This window comes from Bubalus kerabau, chromosome 20 (assembly GCF_029407905.1).
Source record: "Bubalus kerabau isolate K-KA32 ecotype Philippines breed swamp buffalo chromosome 20, PCC_UOA_SB_1v2, whole genome shotgun sequence".
NCBI lineage: Eukaryota > Metazoa > Chordata > Mammalia > Artiodactyla > Bovidae > Bubalus > Bubalus kerabau.
The window spans coordinates 45,248,577-45,271,274 of record NC_073643.1 but is presented as its reverse complement, the minus strand read 5'-3'; the positions used below and the strand labels follow the sequence as shown (position 1 = coordinate 45,271,274).

The 22,698-nt window shown below is 40.2% G+C and overlaps 1 protein-coding gene across 2 annotated transcripts in view; it reads right to left on the bottom strand.

Annotated features, from left to right (window-relative positions):
• Positions 1 to 20,581, bottom strand: part of DENND6A (DENN domain containing 6A) — a 50,061-nt gene extending 29,480 nt beyond the window's left edge. The window contains exons 1-3 of one of the 2 annotated variants that reach the window (XM_055558497.1): positions 20,243 to 20,581; positions 1,427 to 1,465; positions 1,288 to 1,330 (exon numbers count right to left, since the gene is read on the bottom strand). In XM_055558497.1, coding sequence (XP_055414472.1) covers positions 1,288 to 1,330; positions 1,427 to 1,465; positions 20,243 to 20,479 — 319 coding nt within the window. In that variant the 5' untranslated portion in view covers positions 20,480 to 20,581. The remainder of the gene's footprint in view (positions 1 to 1,287; positions 1,331 to 1,426; positions 1,466 to 20,242) is intronic. The other variant, XM_055558496.1, reaches the window with a different exon arrangement.
• Positions 20,582 to 22,698: the final 2,117 nt, after the last annotated feature.

Genomic DNA, 22,698 nt, shown 5'->3' with positions numbered 1-22,698 from the left:
CACTGGACCGCCAGAGAATTCCCTGAACAAATTCTCATTTTCACAGATTTACACTTGAGTTTATGTTCCAATAAGAAAATGACTCATATAGAGACTACAAAACTAGAAAAGACTATCCAATTAACTTCTTAGTTTTGATGCGCATGTAGAGAGGTGAAAGAGAGCCATGAAAACCAGCCATGATCTGAAAGAGAAGAGTGTGCAGTGTAATCCACTGGGATTCCAATCACATAAAGTCTGTTTATCCTGTAATCCATACAACTCAGCTGACCTTGAGTCATGGAAGTCCAATCCAACACTCACTAAATCAGAACTACATGTGTGCGCTTTAACATCCTTTCATTAACAGGCAAAACATGCAAAAAGAGTCTGTTAATCCAGGCCACAACAAAAGTCCTCCTGGGATTTCTCAAAGCCATCTTGTTTTTACTAAATTATTTTTTCCTTACATATTTCATGAAAGCTGAGTTCAAAATGTATAGAGAAAATCTCTAGAAACATTTATAAGGAAAAGAGAAAATGCTTTAAAAAACTAAAATGTCAAGTCTCCCAAATCAGATTATCTAAACTAAATTAACAGGATATTAGAAGTAACCACAAAAGGAAAAGGAATCTGAAGTGCCTTTGAGTCACAGTATTCTAACTGTGTGGTCTAAGAAGTTGTGTTCTGGTCACTCTAAGCCTGAAAAACTATTTTGAAGTGAAACACAAAAGGCAACCTGAAAGATTTCAACAATTAGGGTCACACAAAGAGAGAGTTTGAAAGAGACCAGCAAAATCAAGTTTAATAATAGCAAACACTTATAAAATACTTTCTATAGTCAAGCACTATTCCGAATGCTTTATATATACTAATATATATAACTATATATATATACTATATATAAACTTTTGCAAATAACTGATAGCCAGGCTTTATAACCATGTTCACCCTGATATTTTTTAAATCCCTACTTTTACAGAGTTCTTGGAACTAAAAGAAACTACTTCCTATAAATCCTCAAACATAACAATGTTGCTGATTTTCAGGCTTATTATTTCAACAGTTTATTGCTCCATGCTATTTTACCTCATTACAAGACAATAGTTACTTTAAAAGTTGAACAACTAACACCAACATAAGATGTGACTAGACATGATAAACTAGGTATCAAAATCACTAATCCATTAGGCTGAAAATGACTTTGCATTCTACTATGCTATTTTAATTAATTTTCACATATTAAGAACAAAATCAGTATTCTCAATATAAAAATTCAACAGAAACACCACATGAAAAATAGTTACCTGAATTTGAATCTGGAAAAGACAAATAGCAAATATTGGTTTTCTGAAAAAGAAAACAAAAACTATATATGCTGACACATACACACCAATAAAAACAGAAATACAACAGTAAACAACCTAGAGCAATGTATTCACTTACTTCTTTATCAGTAAGTCTGGAATGCTGAGGATAGATTACCTGGAAGAAAAAGAGAGTAAATTTTGTTAGACAAATATATGAAGTATATATTACAAACATTAGTAGGGACTTCTAAACACTAGTCAGCTATTATCAAATCGTTTTATGAAACAGTTCACAGTGAAAACAATGAAACACAGGAGAAGCTGGGAGAATTGAGTAGGGTTTACATTTGGCAAAAAAAAAAAAAAAAGTTTTAAACCAAAGTTATCTCTAAAACGTCGGTGAAATTTTGAGTTATCAAGAATAATTTACCTGTGGAGAAAAGGGAACCCTTCTACACTGATGATGGGAATGTAAATTGAAACAGCCACTATGGAGAACAGCATGAAGATTCATTAAAAAATTAAAAATAGAAATACCGTATGACCCAGCAATCCCACTCCTGGGCATACACCCAGAGAAAACCATAATTTGAAAAGATACATGCATCCAAATGCACTATTTATAATAGCCAGGACACGGAAGCAATTTAACTGTCCATTAACAGAGGAATGGATAAAGAAGTGGTGTGTATATACAAAGGAATATTACTCAGCCATTAAAAAAATGCCCTTTGCAGCAAAACAGATAGATCTAGAGATTGTCATACTAAATAAGTCAGACTGAGAAAGGCAGATATCAAATGGCATTGCTTATATGTGGAATGTAAAAAAGAAAGGTACAAATGAACTTATATTACAAAAGAGAAGCAGAGTCATAGATAAAGAACACAAATGTATGTTTACCAGGAATGGCAGGGGGCAGGGATTAACTGGGATATTGGGACTGATACATACACACTACTGCATGTAAAATGGATTTAACTAATAAGGACTATGGGCTTCCCTGGCAGCTCAGATGGTAAAGAATCTGCCCACAGTGTAAGAGATCTGGGTTCAATACTTGGGTTGGGAAGATCCCCTGGGGAAGGGAACAGCTACCCACTCCAGCATTTTTGATAAATATATATATAAAATTGTTCCATCTTTTTCATATCTACCTGATCATTACCCTGATAGCTTAGTTGGTAAAGAATCCACCTGCAACGCAGGAGACCTTGGTTTGATTCCTGGGTTGGTAAGATCCTCTGGAGAAGTGATAGGCTACCTACTCCAGTATTCTTGGGCTTCCCTTGTGGCTCAGCTGGTAAAGAATCCGCTTGCAATGAAGGAGACCTGGGTTTCATCCCTGGGTTGGGAAGATCCCCTGGAGAAGGGAAAGGCTACCCACTCCAGTATTCTGGCCTGGAGAATTCCATGGATTGAATAGTCCATGGGGTCACAAAGAGTCGGACACAACTGAGCAACTTTCACTTCACTTTCACTTTCAATAAGGAACAGCATAGGAAACTCTACTCAGCTCTCTGTAATGGCCTATATGAGAAAAAAATGTAAAAAAGAGTGGATATATGATTCACTTTACTGTATACCTTAAACTAGCGTAGCATTATAAGTCAGCTAAACTCCAGTAAAAAGTTTTAAAAAATTTACCAATTGAATTGCCAGCAATTCAAAGTTTATGAAGTCTTTTTTTTGTAGCCTAAAATCTAAAGAGATCTTGATCTACCAGCTGGTAGCTACTTCAAGAAATAATTTTCATTCTTTTACAAGTGGTTGACCAGTTTTCCCAGCACCACTTGTTAAAGAGATTGTCTTTAATCCATTGTATATTCTTGCCTCCTTTGTCAAAGATAAGGTGTCCATGTGAGCGTGGATTTATCTCTGGGCTTTCTATTTTGTTCCATTGATCTATATTTCTGTCTTTGTGCCAGTACCATACTGTCTTGATGACTGTGGCTTTGTAGTAGAGCCTGAAGTCAGGTAGGTTGATTCCTCCAGTTCCATTCTTCTTTCTCAAGATAGCTTTGGCTATTCGAGGTTTTTTGTATTTCCATACAAATTGTGAAATTATTTGTTCTAGCTCTGTGAAGAATATCGTTGGTAGCTTGATAGGGATTGCATTGAATCTATAAATTGCTTTGGGTAGTATACTCATTTTCACTATATTGATTCTTCCAATCCATGAACATGGTATATTTCTCCATCTATTAGTGTCCTCTTTGATTTTTTTCACCAGTGTTTTATAGTTTTCTATATATAGGTCTTTAGTTTCTTTAGGTAGATATATTCCTAAGTATTTTATTCTTTCCGTTGCAATGGTGAATGGAATTGTTTCCTTAATTTCTCTTTCTGTTTTCTCATTATTAGTGTATAGGAATGCAAGGGATTTCTGTGTGTTGATTTTATATCCTGTGAACACTTTCTAACACCATACACAAAAATAAACTCAAAATGGATTAAAGATCTAAACATAAGACCAGAAACTATACAACTCCTAGAGGAGAATATAGGCAAAACACTCTCTGACATACATCACAGCAGGATCCTCTATGACCCACCTCCCAGAATATTGGAAATAAAAGCAAAAATAAACAAATGGGACCTAATTAAACTTAAAGGCTTCTGCACAACAAAGGAAACTATTAGCAAGGTGAAAAGACAGCCTTCAGAATGGGAGAAAATAATAGCAAATGAAGCAACTGACAAACAACTAATCTCAAAAATATACAAGCAACTCCTACAGCTCAATTCCAGAAAAATAAATGACCCAATCAAAAAATGGGCCAAAGAACTAAATAGACATTTCTCCAAAGAAGACATACAGATGGCTAACAAACACATGAAAAGATGCTCAACATCACTCATTATCAGAGAAATGCAAATCAAAACCACAATGAGGTACCATTTCACGCCAGTCAGAATGGCTGCGATCCAAGAGTCTACAAGCAATAAATGCTGGAGAGGGTGTGGAGAAAAGGGAACCCTCATACACTGTTGGTGGGAATGCAAACTAGTACAGCCACTATGGAGAACAGTGTGGAGATTCCTTAAAAAACTGGAAATAGAACTGCCTTATGATCCAGCAATCCCACTGCTGGGCATACACACTAAGAAAACCAGAAGGGAAAGAGACACGTGTACCCCAATGTTCATCGCAGCACTGTTTATAATAGCCAGGACATGGAAGCAACCTAGATGTCCATCAGCAGATGAATAGATAAGAAAGCTATGGTACATATACACAATGGAGTATTACTCAGCCATTAAAAAGAATACATTTGAATCAGTTCTAATGAGGTGGATGAAACTGGAGCCTATTATACAGAGTGAAGTAAGCCAGAAAGAAAAACACCAATACAGTATACTAATGCATATATATGGAATTTAGAAGGATGGTAACAATAACCCTGTATACAAGACAGCAAAAGAGACACTGATGTATAGAACAGTCTTATGGACTCTGTGGGAGAGGGAGAGGGTGGGAAGATCTGGGAGAATGACATTGAAACATGTATAATATCATGTATGAAACGAGTCACCAGTCCAGGTTCGATGCACGATACTGGATGCTTGGGGCTGGTGCACTGGGACGACTCAGAGGGATGGTATGGGGAGGGAGGAGGGAGGAGGGTTCAGGATGGGGAGCACATGTATACCCGTGGTGGATTCATTTGAATATTTGGCAAAACCAATACAATATTGTAAAGTTTAAAAATAAAATAAAATTAAAAAAAAATAAAATTAAAAAAAATTTTCATTTGATTCCAAGAAATACAAATCATTACTTATTAAAAGTAAAACGAAAAGGAAAAAAATAATTACCTGCAGTTTAAGAAATATCAGAGGCCATCTTCCTGCCATAAAGCCTATCCCAATTTCTCCAATCCCTTTAAATAATCAGAACACTTTCCTAGACAGCTCCATTTAGTGCCTGCAGTGACCACAGCCACCTTCTGAGGGAAACTCCTGCCTCAGAGCCCCCACAAAGGAAGCAAGATGAGGCTACAACAAGCACTGGCAAACACCAGACCTAAGGGCACCACCCACTCTATACATCAATCAATCAACTGCCCAGATGTGGCTGGGTATGAAAATTCTGCCCAAATACCAGTGCCCAAGTTGGGCCAGTACAGATTCTCTGGAATGTGAAGAAGAGAGGGGTACTCTGAGGAGCAGGTTAGCTAGTGGCTGATAATCAAAAGGTGAAAAAAATCACACAAAATGTAGCTGAACTGTTTTAATACTGGCTTGCTAATGTGGAGATCCATGGCTTCTCAATTCTGGAAGAATCCACGAGTTCTTCTATTCCGCAGTTGTCCAAGAGTCTGAAAATCTTACATTTCTAGAAATAACATATAGTAATAGCACATAATGGGGCTTCTCTCATAGCTCAGCCGGTAAAGAATCTGCCTGCAATACAGGAGACCCAGGTTCAATTCTTGGGTTGGGAAGATCCCCTGGAAAAGGAAATGGCAACCCACTCCAGTATTCTTGCCTGAAGAATCCCATGGACAGAGAAGCCTAACAGGCTACAGTCCATAGGGTTGCAAGAGTCGGACATAACTTAGTGACTACAGAAAGAGAGAGAAAGATAGCACATGATAAACCATATTAAAGTGGTTTTACATATTTATTTCATTTATTTAGTTCTCACAATAATAGACAAGGCTAGTAAAATGGTATCACCATTTTACATATAAGAAAACTAAGGTAAAATAAACAGATGAGAATTAACCTTTTCTGAGCATCTTTTAGAGTTTCTAGTTTTCATAACCGGAGAAGGCGATGGCATCCAACTCCAGTACTCTTGCCTGGAAAATCCCATGGACAGAGGAGCCTGGTAGGCCGCAGTCTATGGGGTCGCTAAGAGTCAGACACGACTGAGCGACTTCCCTTTCACCTTTCACTTTCATGCATTGGAGAAGGAAATGGCAACCCACTCCAGTGTTCTTGCCTGGAGAATCCCAGGGACAGGGGAGCCTGGTGGGCTGACGTCTATGGGGTCGCACAGAGTCAGACACGACTGAAGCGACTTAGCAGCAGCAGCAGCAGTTTTCATAACAACTCTGTCAATTCTTCTCATTTTTACAGAAAAGGGCACAAGTACACATTAGTTACATAACTCTCCTAAAATTTTTTCATTTAGTAGGTGCCAGAGCCAGGCCTTGAACTTAGGTCTGTCTGATATCAAAGTACACAAGGCACCACTCCTCATCCCACCCATAGTGGCACTCATTAACATGCAACCGCAACCCTCTTCCCCCACAGCCAGGATGTGACATACACTCCTTCTCAATTCAGGAGTATGGGGTGGATCTACAGAGCTGATACGTCACATGAAAACACCCATTCTATTCCTGGAATAGAGAATGACACCAATTGAATATTTGCTCTGTTTTGCTTTGTATCCCATGTTGTGACCAAGCTGACTTAACCTCTGTCTCCACAACTCATGAAGGTAAGAAACTGGTCTGTTTTGTTCAACTCTCTTCACACCTAGAACTGTTTCTGGTGCATAGTAGACACTAAAGAAATATTTCTCCAATCAGTGGATATACTCTCACATTAGTTCTATTTGACAACTCAGTATTTAGTAAAATGTTGTCTTCTTTAAGTGTACATAGATCTCCCTTGCTTCACCTTGAGATCATTTTCCTTGTTACCTTTAAAGGAAAAATGGCAAACTTATAATCTATTTAGCCATATTTATGAAAATCTCATTACATGTAAATTACACTAGAGTTTGCTGGTCTAAAACATATTGACAAGTTTAGTGGTCTGTAACAACTCAATCTTAGGCTCTAAAATCACTTTTATGTGATTCCCCTTCAAATTTTTATTTCCTCAAATTAAAACATCAATTGAAAAGCAAATATACAAAGTTAAATTTTTTGGTATTACATGAAGACATCAACCATGGTTCCTTTGGATTTTGGTTTCTTAAGTTTCAAAATATTAGCATGATAATATAAAAAACAATATTGCTATGTTTTACCCACATATAGCAGTACCTTAAATATATATATATAAAACATGTATATATGTGTATGGATGTATATATTTAAGGGGCTTATATATGCTATATATATTTATTAATAAGTAACTTTTTTTAAAGATATGAAAACTGCATAATCTATCAAAGTCTGCCTTTTATGGGATTCCCTGGTGGCCCAGTATTAGAACTCCACCCTTCCACTTCAGGGGACCTGGGTTCAACCCCCGATCAGGGAAGTTGGATCCCAGAAGCCGCACAGCAAGGGCAAAATATAAATAAATAAATAAAAAGTCCACCTTTTAAAAATTATGATTGTACTAGACTGTCAAATAGTATCTAGAATTTCATTTTACTGTATTCTGTTAGAATTACTCAGTGTCTTATTTTGGAACAAATATGATATTGTAAAAGAAACAATGCATATTTATATGCTATAAATATAAATGGCCACACTGTACTTAAGATCAGAAAAATTCATACTTAACTTTAAAAACCTCAACTCCCTATTTAAAAAACAAAAGAAAGAAAAGTAACCACCACCAAGTATTTAGAAGTGCACAAATTGCCACCATTACTAGAATTGTTTTTTATGTACATACTTTATTTTGCTTTTTAAAAAAAAGCTTAAATAATAAGTTTGTGCTTAGTCACTCAGTTGTGTCTCTTTTGTGACCCCATGGACTGTAGTCCACCAGGCTCCTCTGTCCATGGGCATTCTCCAGGCAAGAATACTGGAGTGGGTTGCCATGCCCTCCTCCAGGAAAATATAAGTTTGGGCAATGACTATTGGTTTGGTCAGTTAGCTCCTGATACCTACATGGGAATTAACCAACTGTAGATTGGCTCCAGTACCTGGAGATGCCTCTCACTTGAAGTTTTCTCACTCCATAGCTCAAGTAAAGGTATCTCTGTCCCCCCAGCCACTGGCATTCCTAGGAGGCATCAAAGGGAGATAGAGAGAATCAACTAATGTCAGTCTGGTTTTGTTACATATGTTAAGATCTCCCATGTTACAACAAAAAGGGGAAAGAGAGGTGGTCAGTTAATAACCCAAGAGAAAATTAAGTTTTATTTGATATAATTATTAAGGCCTAAATATGATAACAGGCTGGATGAAGCTCAAGCTGGAATCAAGATTGCCAGGAGAAATATCAATAACCTCAGATATGCAGATGACACCACCTTTATGGCAGAAAGCAAAGAGGAACTGAGGAGCCTCTTGATGAAGGTGAAAGAGGAAAGTGAAAAAGCTGGCCTAAAACTCAACATTCAAAAAACTAAGATCATGGCATCTAGTACCATCACTCCATGGCAAATAGATGAGGAAACAATGGAAACAGTGACAGACTTTATTTTCTTGGGCTCCAAAATCACTGCAGATGGTGACTGCAGCCATGAAATTAAAAGATGCTTGCTTCTTGGAAGAAAAGTTATGGCAAATCTAGACAGTGTATTAAAAAGCAGAGACATCACTTTGCTGACAAAGGTCCATCTAGTCAAAGCTATGATTTTTTCAGTAGTCATGTATAGATTTGAGAATTGGACCATGAAGAAGGCTGAGCAGCAAAGAACTGATGCTTTTGAACTGTGGTGTTGGAGAAGATTCTTGAGAGCCCTTGGACTGCAAGGAGATCAAACCAGTCAATCCTAAAGGAAATCAACCCTGAGAATTCACTGGAAAGACTGATGCTGAAGTTGAAGTTCCAATACTTGGATCACCTGATGCAAAGAGCTGACTCATTGGAAAAGACCCTGATGCTGGGAAAGGTTGAGGGCTGGAAGAGAAGGGGGTGACAAAAGATGAGATGGTTGGATGGCATCACTGACTCAATGGACATGATTTGAGCAAACTCTGGGAGACAGTGAGGGACAGAGAAGCCTGGAATGCTGCAGTCCATGGGGTCACAAAGAGTTGGACACGACTGAGCAACTGAACAGCAACAAAATATGATCACATATTTCACATCATGATGTGACAGAAAAAAAATATGCCTAAGAAAAATATTAATATATCTGCTGGAAAATAGTATTACAAAATGTTTTAAATGGGTGTATTCAAAGGTACATCTCTCTGCTACTTGCCCTTATATACCTACCATTCCCACCTCAGTATGAAAATAATCATGGTCCCAGGAGGAGGAAAATTAGGAATACTAGCTAACTTACAGCCAGTATCACTGGGACATGGAAAAATTTTATTCCTGCCATGCACCCAAGTTGTGTGCAAATGGGTGTCAACCTGATGTATGTGACTACGTGTTTGTCTCTACTGCATGACCCTGACTGGTATTCCAGACCTGAAAGAGACTGCATTTGCCCAGAAACACTTGCCTTGATCTCCTACAGAAACATCAACTTGTATATAAACATCATCATGACCTTAAGGAGAGCATGAATTCGAAACACAATGAGAATTATGTCTTCAATGAACAAACAATAAATTGTATTGCAAATGGAAATTGTTTACAGGCAAAAAAACAAGCCTACATTTTTCAACAGGTATTATCTTATGTAATTAACTGGCTGAAAAATATTTTAGGATATAGTAAATACAATATGATATCTCTTTTAAGAGACTTTTAAATATGAAAAATAAAGCAATGACATCCAGTAGCCATAAGTACACTAAAAACCCAAATGTCGATTGCTAAGTATCATTCTTCAGTAAAAAGAATCAGGGCTCCTTGGAGAGGTAGCTGATAACACGGCTGGGGCAGGAAAAATATAAGATGAGCCTAGAGCATCTTGTGGTGCCAGAAAGAAAAGAAGTGTTTAAAAAGGGGAGGCATGATTTTCTGGACACAGAAACCAATCTGAAAGAAAAAAAAAAAGGTACCAATGCTCAAAACTGGAAAAATCTGACCAAAAACATAAACAACAGTAGTAACCCAAATAATAAAATAAGTATCCTTGAGTCCATATTGATAGAGAAGATGGAGAGACAGATGGATGGGTGGATGGATGCAAATCATAAATCTGACAAGGGCCTAGGCTACAGGATCCATAAAGAGTTCTTATATTTCAACAATAAAAAGTCAAATAACCCAACATTTAAATGGGCGAAGGATTTCATTAGACATTTCTCCAAAAAAGATATACCAAAGGCCAATAAGTGCATGAAAAGACACTAGATGTCATTACTCATTAGAAAAGTACAGATAACATTACAGTAAGACACCACCTCATACTTCTACAATGGCTGTAATCGAAAGGACAGACGAAGTGGTGGCAAGGATATGGAGAAATTAGAACCCTCATACATTATTGATGAAAACAGAAAAAATGAAGTCATATTGGGAAACCATTTAATAGTTTCTCATAAAATTAAACATGGAATTACTGTATGTGTCAGCAATTTTATTTGTAGGTGTATAGATTCAAGAGAAGTGAAAACATACATTCACACAAAAACCTGTATATGAATGTTTATAGCAGCACTATTCATTATAGCCAAAAAGTGGAAACAATCTAAATTTTCATTAAATGATGAATAAATTTAAAAAATGTGATATATCCAAATAATGGTATAAAACTCAACCATAGAAAGGAACGAAGTACCAATACATTCTACAACAAGGATGAACCTTGAATACATACTGAGTGAAAGAAGCCAGACACAAAAGGCCACATGTTCTATGATTCCATTCATATGAAATATACAGAAAAAGAGAATCCAAAGAGGCAAAGCAGATAGTGGTTGCCAGGGGCAGAAGGGAAAGGGAAATGGGTCATGACTGAAAGTGGATCTAAGGGAAATTTGAGGGCAATAATAATATTGCTTCTTGATCTCTACTGTAGTGATATGGCACATTGACTTAATGAAAATTCACCAAAATACAGACTTAGGATTTGTACACTTTTTTATATGTTACACTTCAATGAAAATGTTTACTGATTTTAAAAAGTGGAAAAAATGGCCAGAAATCATAGTATCCTCAAGTCTAAAATTTCTGCTTGCTGAAGATCTGATGTAAATTATGCTACTAGAAAACCAGATAGTTTGAACATGGAATGGACAGTAAAGCACTTCTCTCAAAAAAAGAGTAAAATTTATCATGTGTAAAATAGGTTGTTAGTGGGAAGCTGTTATAGGAGAAGGGAAGGGAGGCCCAAGAGGGAAGGAGCACATATAGATATATTTTATATATATATATATAATTATGACTGATTTGTGTTGTTGTATTGTTCTATGGCAGAAACCAACACAACAGCGTAAAGCAATTTTCTTCCAATTTAAAAAAAAATTTTTTTAAAGAGTAAAGTTTAGATACAGTTTTCCATATTTCACATCAATCATCATAGCAAGTATAAAACATAAAATACTGGTGAAAGAACTAACTTGACAGTAGAACTTCCCAGATTATATGCAGATTATATAATTTAATAACTGAATCAGGGACTGAAAAATGAAAGTGAAAGTGAAAATGTTAGTCACTTAGTCATGTCCAACTGTAGCCCACCAGTCTCCTTCGTCCATGGAATTTTCCAGACAAGAATACTGGAGTGGACTGCCATTTCCTTCTCCAGGGGATCTTCCTGACCCAAGAATTGAACCTGGATCTCCTGCACTGCAGGCAGACTCTTTACCATCTGAGCTACCAGGGTAGGAATCGGAGATTACGACCACCAAAGAAGCCCTTGTAGAATCTGGGAGCCTAAGAAGCTCAAGGGGTCACTAAGGTTTTAAATCTCAAATAATAGAGCTACATCAAGTTACCATGAACTGCTACTATTTCACAACGAAATTTAAAGGCCATTATTGGTCGTGGTGGTTTAGTTGTGTTTGACTCTGGCAACACTATGGACTATAGCTTGTGTCCATGGGATTTCCTAGGCAAGAAGGCAATATCCTTCTCCAGGGCATCTTTCTGACCCAGAGATGGAATCCAGATCTCCTACACTGCATGCATATTCTTTACTGACTGAGCCACCAGGGAAGTCAAAGGCCATTATTAATACCTTGCATATCCTATCCTAACCTTCACTGTGGCATGGCCTACCTTCCACGCTAGACTCTAATCTCAATGAAGGAAGAGATGATCAAGGCTTTATCTCCAGAACATACCAATGTTTGGATATGGCAGTTGTCCAATAAATATCTGAATAGATGGCTCAATGAGACAGTATAACATGCAATTACACACACCCATTTCGATTAAAACAGTGAACATGCTGAGGATCAAACACTGAGGCTGTAAGTCACCAGAAGAGAGAAAGAAACAAAGAACAGCTTTCACATAACTGCCTTTATCCTTCTCAGAAAATAAACAGAAACTTTCCTAAGATACAGAAAACTGTGATGACTACTCTAGGTTCTACTTTGCTAGGGGATAAGGAGGAATACATAAGCAGTGACTTAAAAAAAAACAAAAACAAAAACAGAAGGGAAAGAAAGGAGAGTCAGTTCTGCTAAATGCTCTTTCAAAATCGGTCTAAGTTTACCCAAGAGCAGAGCTTTATCTTCAATTTGTTAGGGGGAAAAAAAAAGGTTGGGGGAGGATCAATAATCAAATGATTATAAACTATCCTGCTTTTTATAATTTCAGTTCAGTTCAGTTCAGTCGCTCAGTCGTGTCCGACTCTTTGCAACCCCATGAATCGCAGCACGCCAGGCCTCCCTGTCCATCATCAACTCCTGGAGTTCACTAAGACTCATGTCCATCAAGTCGGTGATGCCATCCAGCCATCTCATCCTCTGTCGTCCCCTTCTCCTCCTGCCCCCAATCCCTCCCAGCATCAGAGTCTTTTCCAATGAGTCAGCCCTTCGCATGAGGTGGCCAAAGTACTGGAGTTTCAGCTTTAGCATCATTCCTTCCAAAGAAATCCCAGGGCTGATCTCCTTCAGAATGGACTGGTTGGATCTCCTTGCAGTCCAAGGGACTCTCAAGAGTCTTCTCCAACACCACAGTTCAAAACCATCAATTCTTCAGCGCTCAGCCTTCTTCACAGTCCAACTCTTGCATCCATACATGACCATAGGAAAAAACCATAGCCTTGATTAGATGGACCTTTGTTGGCCAAGTAATGTCTCTGCTTTTGAATATGCTATCTAGGTTGGTCATAACTTTCCTTCCAAGGAGTAAGCGTCTTTTAATTTCATGGCTGCAGTCACTATCTGCAGTGATTTTGGAGCCCCAAAATATAAAGTCTGACACTGTTTCCACATCTATTTGCCATGAAGTGATGGGACCAGATGCCATGATCTTCGTTTTCTGAATGTTGAGCTTTAAGCCCACTTTTTCACTCTCCTCTTTCACCTTCATCAAGAAGCTTTTGAGTTCCTCTTCACTTTCTGCCATAAGGGTGGTGTCATCTGCATATCTGAGGTTATGGATATTTCTCCCGGCAATCTTGATTCCAGCTTGTGCTTCTTCCAGCCCAGCGTTTCTCATGATGTATTCTGCATAGAAGTTAAATAAGCAGGGTGACAATATGCAGCCTTGACATACTCCTTTTCCTATTTGGAACCAGTCTGTTGTTTCATGTCCAGTTCTAACTGTTGCTTCCTGACCTGCATACAGATTTCTCAAGAGGCAGGTCAGGTGGTCTGGTATTCCCATCTCTTTCAGAATTTTCCACAGTTTATTGTGATCCACATAGTCAAAGGCTTTGGCATAGTCAATAAAGCAGAAATAGATGCTTTTCTGGAACTCTCTTGCTTTTTCCATGATCCAGTGGATGTTGGCAATTTGATCTCTGGTTCCTCTGCCTTTTCTAAAACCAGCTTGAACATCAGGGAATTCACGGTTCACGTATTGCTGAAGCCTGGCTTGGAGAATTTTGAGCATGACTTTACTAGTGTGTGAGATGAGTGCAATTGTGCGGTGGTTTGAGCATTCTTTGGCATTGCCTTTCTTTGGGATTGGAATGAAAACGGACCTTTGCTAGTCCTGTGGCCACTGCTGAGTTATCCACATTTGCTGGCATATTGAGTGCAGCACTTTCACAGCATCATCTTTCAGGATTTGAAATAGCTCAACTGGAATTCCATCACCTCCACTAGCTTTGTTCGCAGTGATGCTTTCTAAGGCCCACTTGACTTCACATTCCAGAATGTCTGGCTGTAGGTCAGTGATCACACCATCGTGACTGTCTGGGTCGTGAAGATCTTTTTTGTACAGTTCTTCTGTGTATTCTTGCCACCTCTTCTTAATATCTAATTTAACTGACCTGAAATTCTCTTCATCAAAGAGGTGAAATACAAACTATATGTACATAGAAATAGGTTATGTCATAGATAATCAGCAAAGTGAAACCTACAAAACTTGATTCCCAGAAAGTGCTTTAAATACTTGTGACTTACACAAGGTTAGCTTGGATGATCCACATCCAAAGCTGTGTATTTTTAAAATAAATTTAAGGCAAAACAATAGGAGTGACAGAATAGCCAAGATAGTCCCACACTGATTATTGAATGTATGAGGACGCTAATTATAAAAAGCAGCTAACATACTGGGCATGCATTAAATGACAGACATTAATTTTTACATGCTTTTATCTCACTTAGTACCTCCAGTAACATTTGCAGGATATTATTTTCCCATTTTATAGTTGAGGAAAATGAGACTCAGAGAACTGAAGAAACTGATCAAAAATCTGTTAGCATATGTTCAACACCCCAAGCTTGTGTTCTTTGCACTAGATTGAAATTCTGTCCAACAAGTTGATAGGTCATGGCCTTCAAGAGGGGGAAAGCCACCAATGATTTCTCAACTATTATAAAATCGCAGGCTGGAGAGGTTCAAGAAAGTGAAAGCGAAAGTGAAAGTGAAGTCGTCTCTGACTCTTTGCGACCCCATGGACTGTAGCCTACCAGGCTCCTCCCTCCATGGGATTCTCCAGGCAAGAGTACTGGAGTGGGTTGCCATTTCCTTCTCCAGGGGATCTTCCTGACCCAGGGATTGAACCCAGGTCTCCCGCATTCCAGGCAGATGCTTTAACCTCTGAACCACCAGGGACGTTATCTCCTATGATGTTCTACATGTTCTGTGAGTTCACGTGATTTGCATATGAGCGTGTATGTGTGCTCAGTCGCTCAGTCGTGTCCGACTCTTTGTGACCCCGTGGACTACAGCCCACCAGGCGCCTGTGTCCATGGGATTTTCCAGACAAGAATACTGGAGTGGGTTGCCGTTTCCTTCTCAAGAGGATCTTCCTAACCCAGGGATTTAAAGGCTCTCAAAAATGAAGACCATCTCTAAGGAAGAGTGTACAGGTGGCAAACAACTCTTCACAATGTGAAGAAAAATAGAAATTACTAAATATCTCAATTAGGGGAAATGGTTAAATAAGTGGTAGTCCATAAAATTATATTTATGAAGAATTTTTAATGCTATGGCAAATTGTTTATGAGAATCCTTATCAATAAGGCAGACTCTTAAAGCAGACCTGTTTGGGAGATTGCTGCCCAGACCATGCTTTCGAGTGTCCCTTCCCTTTGCTGGGTTGAACCTAAGTGGCCACTACGGAAACCCTGTCTCCTTACCACAGCTGACTAAAAAAAGGGAGCATCTGACCCATACTGAACCAATCAGATACTCTAGTATTTGAACTGAGCTTCTGCCTGACACCAGAATACAAAAGTAGAAGCTTGGCTAAAATCAGTACGATAGAAACCAAAAGTCAGGTGAAATGGGGGAGCAGAAATTGAGATCCTTGCAGAGGAAACCAGCCTCAGCACAAAGAATGGAAGAGACAGGCAAAGAGAAGCAGAGACAAAAGACCACACAGCTCCATAGAGACAAAGGCAAAAGCCTGGGGCTTTCCAAATCCCATGAGGTTCAACCCTGCTTCCTGCAACTGGGTTCCCAAAGACTCCTTACAATCAATTTCTCTTTACTTAAATTTGAGAGGATTGCTGCTCTTAATATTCAAATTTGTCCTTGACAGATACAAAATTATGTAAAGAAAAAAAAAGGCACTAACAAAAATGCCAAATATCAATCTCTTAGTATAATTATGAGTGATGCTTTCTACTATTTATAATTTCCTTTCTTGCCAGATTTTCAACAATGAGCATATTATTACTCAATCAGGGGAGAAAAAAAAAACATGGAATAAATGAGGCAATTCTAAATTCAGATAATGAAGGCTTTACCATATAATCAGGTAATTTCACAGAGCTGGAAGTGACATAGAGTATATAAAATCCAGAAGATTTCAAACCTTGTTTCACAGGACGCATGGTGTCACAGTGGTGATGCTAGGGCCATCTCAGGGGACGAGAAAGAAGCTGAGCACACCTCCTGCAGTCAACACCTTTTGTGGTCTCTTCCCAGCTCAAAAGAGCCCCTTCATTGTTCCCTTCTAGGTCAGGGTTGCCAAGGGACATTTTATGCAACACAGACCACTCCTCCAACAACTTAGGTCTTCAGCTGATTGTAGCACAGTGAGAATCTGCCCCAAACCAGGCCTGAGTATCGTCCTCTGGTGTTTGGGATGGCAATGACATTTACTCTCTTCATTAAAGTGGCTGAAAAGGGCAACTTAGCCATAAAGATCACAGAAGCAGAGAAGTCAGTTTGCAATGGAGCATAAAGCGTAAACAAAATCCATAAACACGAGCATAAAGAGGAGGCTTTCCTGGTTTTGGATTCTAGCCATTTTCTCTAAGTTTGTACCTTGGACATCTTGAAGTACCTCTGTGGCCTGAGCAAGTGTGCCTTTTTTCCCTAAGCGATAGTTTCTGTTGTCCAAAACTGAATATATACACACAGGCCCCATTTCAACGAGATTAGCCACTAAGGTACATCTGACTTTTTTCTTTTACACAGAGAAAGCTCCCCAATTTAAAACAAAACAAAACCGATTCTAGTATTTCAACTTCATTTTTCTGGTGAGAAAACTAAGGTTTAAAGGCCTCATCTCCACAAAGCTAAACTTAGGGGGTTCTCTTCATTGAAAAAGAGATTTTCAGTGCTTCCCAAACACAGACTTACATAGATCTTACTGAATCCAAGGCACTTGGATGCTTCATCAACATTGTTATTTAACCCTCACAACAATGCCATGATAAAGGCACTGTTGACCTGTCACAGGGGAGCGTAAGGCTCAGGAAAGCTAAGCAACATGCCCTGAGTCACACTGATTCAAGCCTACGAAGTCCAGCTTTAGAATCTAAGTTCTTGATCAATACTCAACTTAAGCAGGGCTTTAAGCTTAAGTAAGTGGCATTGTTTAGGCATTTGTTTAAAATTTGCAAATGGTACTTTCTGTCATGGCAGAACAGACATGTTAAGTCTCTCTCAAACTTAAGACTCAGTAACTGCATTTCTGATAACAGGACTGAGGTGGAGGATATACTGTCCAAACTTAGTTTTTAAGTTATTTTTCAATTAACTTCTCTTCTGAATCCCCATAGTTGTTCATTATAGGAAGTAGGGCTGAGGCTATTAATCCATTTACCCAACACAATTCCATACTTACCTTTTTTGCCCCATTACAGCCACCCCTCCTGTCCATTTCTGGCCTTGATATGGTGGTAATGGGGCTTCCCAGGTGGCACTAGTGGTAAAGAACCCACGTGCCAATGCAGGAGGCATAGAGACAGGTTCGATCTCTGGGTCGGGAAGATCCCCTGGAGGAGGGCACAAACATTCACTCCAATATTCTTGCCTGGAGAATCCCAGACAGATGAGCCTGGCACGCTACAGTCCATAGGGCTGCAAAGAGTCAGACACTGACTAAAACAATTTAGCATGCATGCATGGCCATAATGGAAAATGAAATATATACTTCTACTATCTTGTTATATTGTTAATTTATACTTTTTTTCTTCATTTTAAAAGTGGCAATATTCTACACTTCTCGGGAAAAGAAAATTAAATTGTGTTACCTCTAAATGTATTTTTCTTGGAATCCTTTATTAGGGAACCTTCCCCACCCTCACCCTACACTTTCTAAAATCAGCGATTCTTAATCTGAGGACAAAGGCTCAAGAGGTCCATAAATGCTCCTTAGACAGTTAGTAGAAGCATATACAAAATTTGTATTACTATTTTCCTAATGGCGAGAGCTCATGAAGTTTGTAACTTATTTGCATCTTGGACCTTCAAAAAAAAAAAAAACCCACAGACCTAAAGAAATAGGAAATGAAATTCAAAATAGTCTAAATAGTCTCAGGGATTCACATTTTTTGAGTACCTCAATACTTGCTGCTGCTGCTGCTAAATCACTTCAGTCATGGCCGACTCTGTGTGACCCCATAGGCAGCAGCCCACCAGGCTCCTCAGTCCCTGGGACTCTCCAGGCAAGAATACTGGAGTGGGTTGCCATTTCCTTCTCCAATGCATGAAAGTGAAAGTGAAGTCACTCAGTCGTGTCCGACTCTTAGTGACCCCATGGACTGCAGCCTACCGGGCTCCTCTGTCCGTGGGATGTTCCGGCAAGAGTACTGGAGTGGGTTGCTATTGCCTTCTCCCAATACTTGCTAAGTATTGTTTATTTGGTCAGAAAAAACACAGAAGTGTTATAAAGAATGCCCAAATGGTGAGTCTGAATGGATTTCTTTTAACTATTTAAAAATGTAATCTACTACAGCATGTTTTCTGACTAAACTGTATTCTACTATATACATAGCTTCAGGTTAACATGTCAATGTAAATGATAGATGATTTACAAATCTCTTCTTTATAGTCTTGGGAACTGTTGTTTTCATCTTAAAGTGCTATTTATGTACTATCAGTTTTTTATTGAACAGTGTAATGCGCCAAGCACTACATTTAGCCCTATCCTCTAGTGTGATTAATTCTTGATTCTCTTCTAAATTTAGTCTTAATCTACAAATATGTTGTAGTACATTCTTCATATACGTATGCCAAGAAACCAGGATAATACCTAGATCTTACAATGGCTGAGCAGGTAAAGAATCTGCCTCCGACACAGGAGACACAGGAGACGTGGGTTTGATCCCTGAGTCAGGAGATTCCCCTGCAGAAGGAAATGGCAACCACTCCAGTATTCTTGCATAAAAAATCCTATGGCCAGAGGAGTCTGGCAAGCTACAGTCTAAAGGTTGGCAGAGTCAGACACAGCTGAGCAACTAAGCACAAGCACGCAATGTGTATCGAGCTGCATAAAATAACACACAAGACAGGCTGACTACACACTCCACATTAAGAAATACATCCCTGGGCAATTTTCATAGACAACACATGCCACTGAAGTCAGAATGAGAGGATTCATTACAATCTGTCATTGCCACCAAAACAAAGATATCTTCTAAGCATCAGTCGTTCTTTTCTTGGATGCACAAAGACAAGCAATCCCTTATGCTACAAAAGGGGCCCTAAATAATGTCAAGAGTAGTTAAGATTACAATGCCTTTTAACAAGGCGCTATAAAGACTGAAAACTCGACAAATTCACAAGCGAACGATTTTCCTTCTGATTGTCTTGGTAGTAGCTTTCAGGTCGTTTCAGAAGCAACATCAAGAAGTAACAGAAATGAGGAACAAAGGCAGGAAAGGGCGAAAACCTCTGCTGAGATAAGCATTATGGCTCAGGCTGAGTGGAATGCTCTAAGAGTCTCTGCAAATGACCAAAACAATCTGAGTCTAAAAAAAAAAAAGTTGGTTGTGTGAGGTTTGGCTACTATATTATAGTTCACCATATGTCAGGGACATTGTTCGCTTTTTGAAAAAGTCCCAAACATCCTGCCTGTGGTCTTCTCCGGGTGCCGCTAACCATTCTAGTTCTTCCTGTGACACCGGATTAAAGGAAAATGAAAACACGACCATCATCAGCAAGTATTTAGGAGGGGCCTAAAGAGAACTTTTCACCCTTAGCCACAGCCCACGATCCTCCCACGGGAACTGCCTCTGGACCGCAGCCCGGCTGACAGCGGAGGGGCTGCCGGCCACGCCCGGATGCGCAGCGGCCGGGGTCCAGCCCGGCCGGCCGGCGGGTCACACGCTCTGTCGGGGCCGCCCCGGCGCGGGGACAAAGTGCGGCCGGGCCTCACCTCCACGGCTTGGCCCAGCTCCAGATCGAAGCCCACCACACACACGCAGTGCAGCCAGGCTGAAAAGCCGTCCCAGCGCAGCAGGCCCCGGCTGCGGCCCTCGTCCTCTTCATCGTCCTCTGGCGTGGCTCCCGCCACCACCACTGCCGGCGCCTCGCGCTCCTTGTCCGCCGCCACCGCCTCGTCCAACGGCCCTCGGGAGCCGGGCCCCGAGCCTGCCAGGCCCCGCAGAGCCATCCGCCGCCCCCTGGCCGTTCGCGCCGCCTCCACGGAGGACCGCGCCGCAGAGCGCGCTGGGCTCCGCGCAGGCGCAGCCGCAGCTGTCGCAGCCGCGGGGGACGGGCCGGGCTGGGGAGGGGCCGCAGCGCACGTGATCCTGGGAGTCCGGCTCTGCGCGCGTAGTCTGGTCCCGCCCCCCGAACTTGGCGATGTCGCGCAAGCACTTGACTGAAACTGTCAAGCCGGCTCTAGCCTCCTTGCTTTAAAGCTCGTGAAGCCTGAAGCAGTGTATCCTGAAACCCTTCTTCGCAGTCCAGCGACTAGGGAAACAATTATTCTTGGAATGACACCGTTCGTAATTATAAGGTATTACAAAATTGTTAGAACATAGTGGTAACAGTGGCTAACATTTATTGAATACTTACTCTGTGACAGATGAAGTGCCAAGGAAGTAGTTACAAATATTACTTCACTGAATCTAGTGGGTAGACATATACTAGATATTTATACATCTTTTTAGATAAACTGAGGTTCTGAGAGGTTACCTGACTAGTCAAGCAAGTACTAAAACTCTGATGCAGGCTTGCAATGCACGCAGGCAATTTGCTGGGCGTTCATTCAGCAGTGTCCTCTCCACAAAATCCCCTCCCATCTTTCTTGGCCTGGTTTCCTGTGACTCATTCAACACTCACACATCTCCGCACCCTTCTGGAGCCAGCACCTCTACAACAACCTATGGATTACTGTCTCTCAGCAAGAGTCTAGTCTCCTGAAGCTTAGTATTCTTGGAGATCGGCTTCGGACTGGGTAAGCAGGAGGCACTTGGTCTGTGGACTGATTATGGATCCACCCTGGTACTACTGACTAGGATTCATTCAGCGCCTACTATGCTGAGCATAACTGAAGAACGGAAGTAAATAAGAAACACACAGTAATGCTCCAATAGGAAAGTGAGTAAAAGACAATGGATAATAACTCACAATAAACGTGTGTTTTGAAAAACAGCACAGTATTCATGCTTTTACACACTCTATCTTTAAAAATATATATATTTATGTGGCTGTATTGATCTTAGTTGTGGCCCTCGGGCTCTTGCTGTGGCTCAGAGCCTCCAGAGCACTTGGACTCACTTGCCCTGGGCATGTAGCATATGAGATCTTAATTCCAGTGTCCCCTGCTTTACAAGGTGGATTCTTCTTCTTTATTTATGACCACTTCTGCATTTTTCCATTGTGTTTAATTTTTAAAACAATAGTTATTTTTTGGCTGCATTGGGTCTTCTTTGAGGTGCATGTGGGTTCTCATTTCGGTGGCTTCTCTTGTGGAGCATGGACGGTAGGCGCCGGCTTCAGGAGTTGCGGTGTGGGGGCTCTAGAGCTTGGGCTCAGTAGTTGTGGCACAGGATCTTAGTTGTCCAGAGGCATGTGGGATCTTCCTGGACCAGGAATTGAGCCTGTGTCCCCTGCACTGGCAGGTGGACTCCCAACCACTGGACCACCAGAGAAGTCTCTACACAGATTATTTTATCTGATTATCCTAAAAGATGCGTGTGTGCTAAGTTGCTTCCGTCATGTCCAACTCTTTGCGAACCTATGGACTGCAGACCGCCAGGCTTCTCTGTGGGATTCTCCAGGCAAGGATACTGGAGTGGGTTTCCATTTCCATTCCCTCCTCCAGGGGATCTTCCCGACCCAGAGATCAAACCCACATCTCCTGCATGGGCAGGCAGGTTGTTTACCATTAGCACCACCTGGGAAGCCAAAAAGATAGGTCCTATTATTATTCCATTTTACAGGTAAGGACTCTGATGCTCCTCAAGATGTTGATAATGTCACAGCCAGTAGGTGGCAGAACAAAGACTTAAAACCCATTTCTCCCATTGAACCTCAGTACCTAAGCATTTTGCTGTACTACCCAGTCAAATTTACCATTAGACAAGAACTGTTTTGTCCATACCCATAGGATTTTTAGTTGAAATAAGTGTTAGCATCTCTCTTTTCAGGGAGAATTTCTAATATCCTCAGGCATCAATAGCGATGTTTGCTGGAGACTTTATTTAGAATAGAAAATGATCTTTTCCCAGCATCAGGGTATTTTCCAAGGAGTCAGTTCTTTGCATCAGGTGGCCAGAGTATTGGAGTTTCAGATTTAGCATCAGTCCTTCCAAAGAATATTCAGGACTAATTTCCTTTAGGATAGACTGGTTTGATCTCCTTGCAGTCCAAGGAACTCTCAAG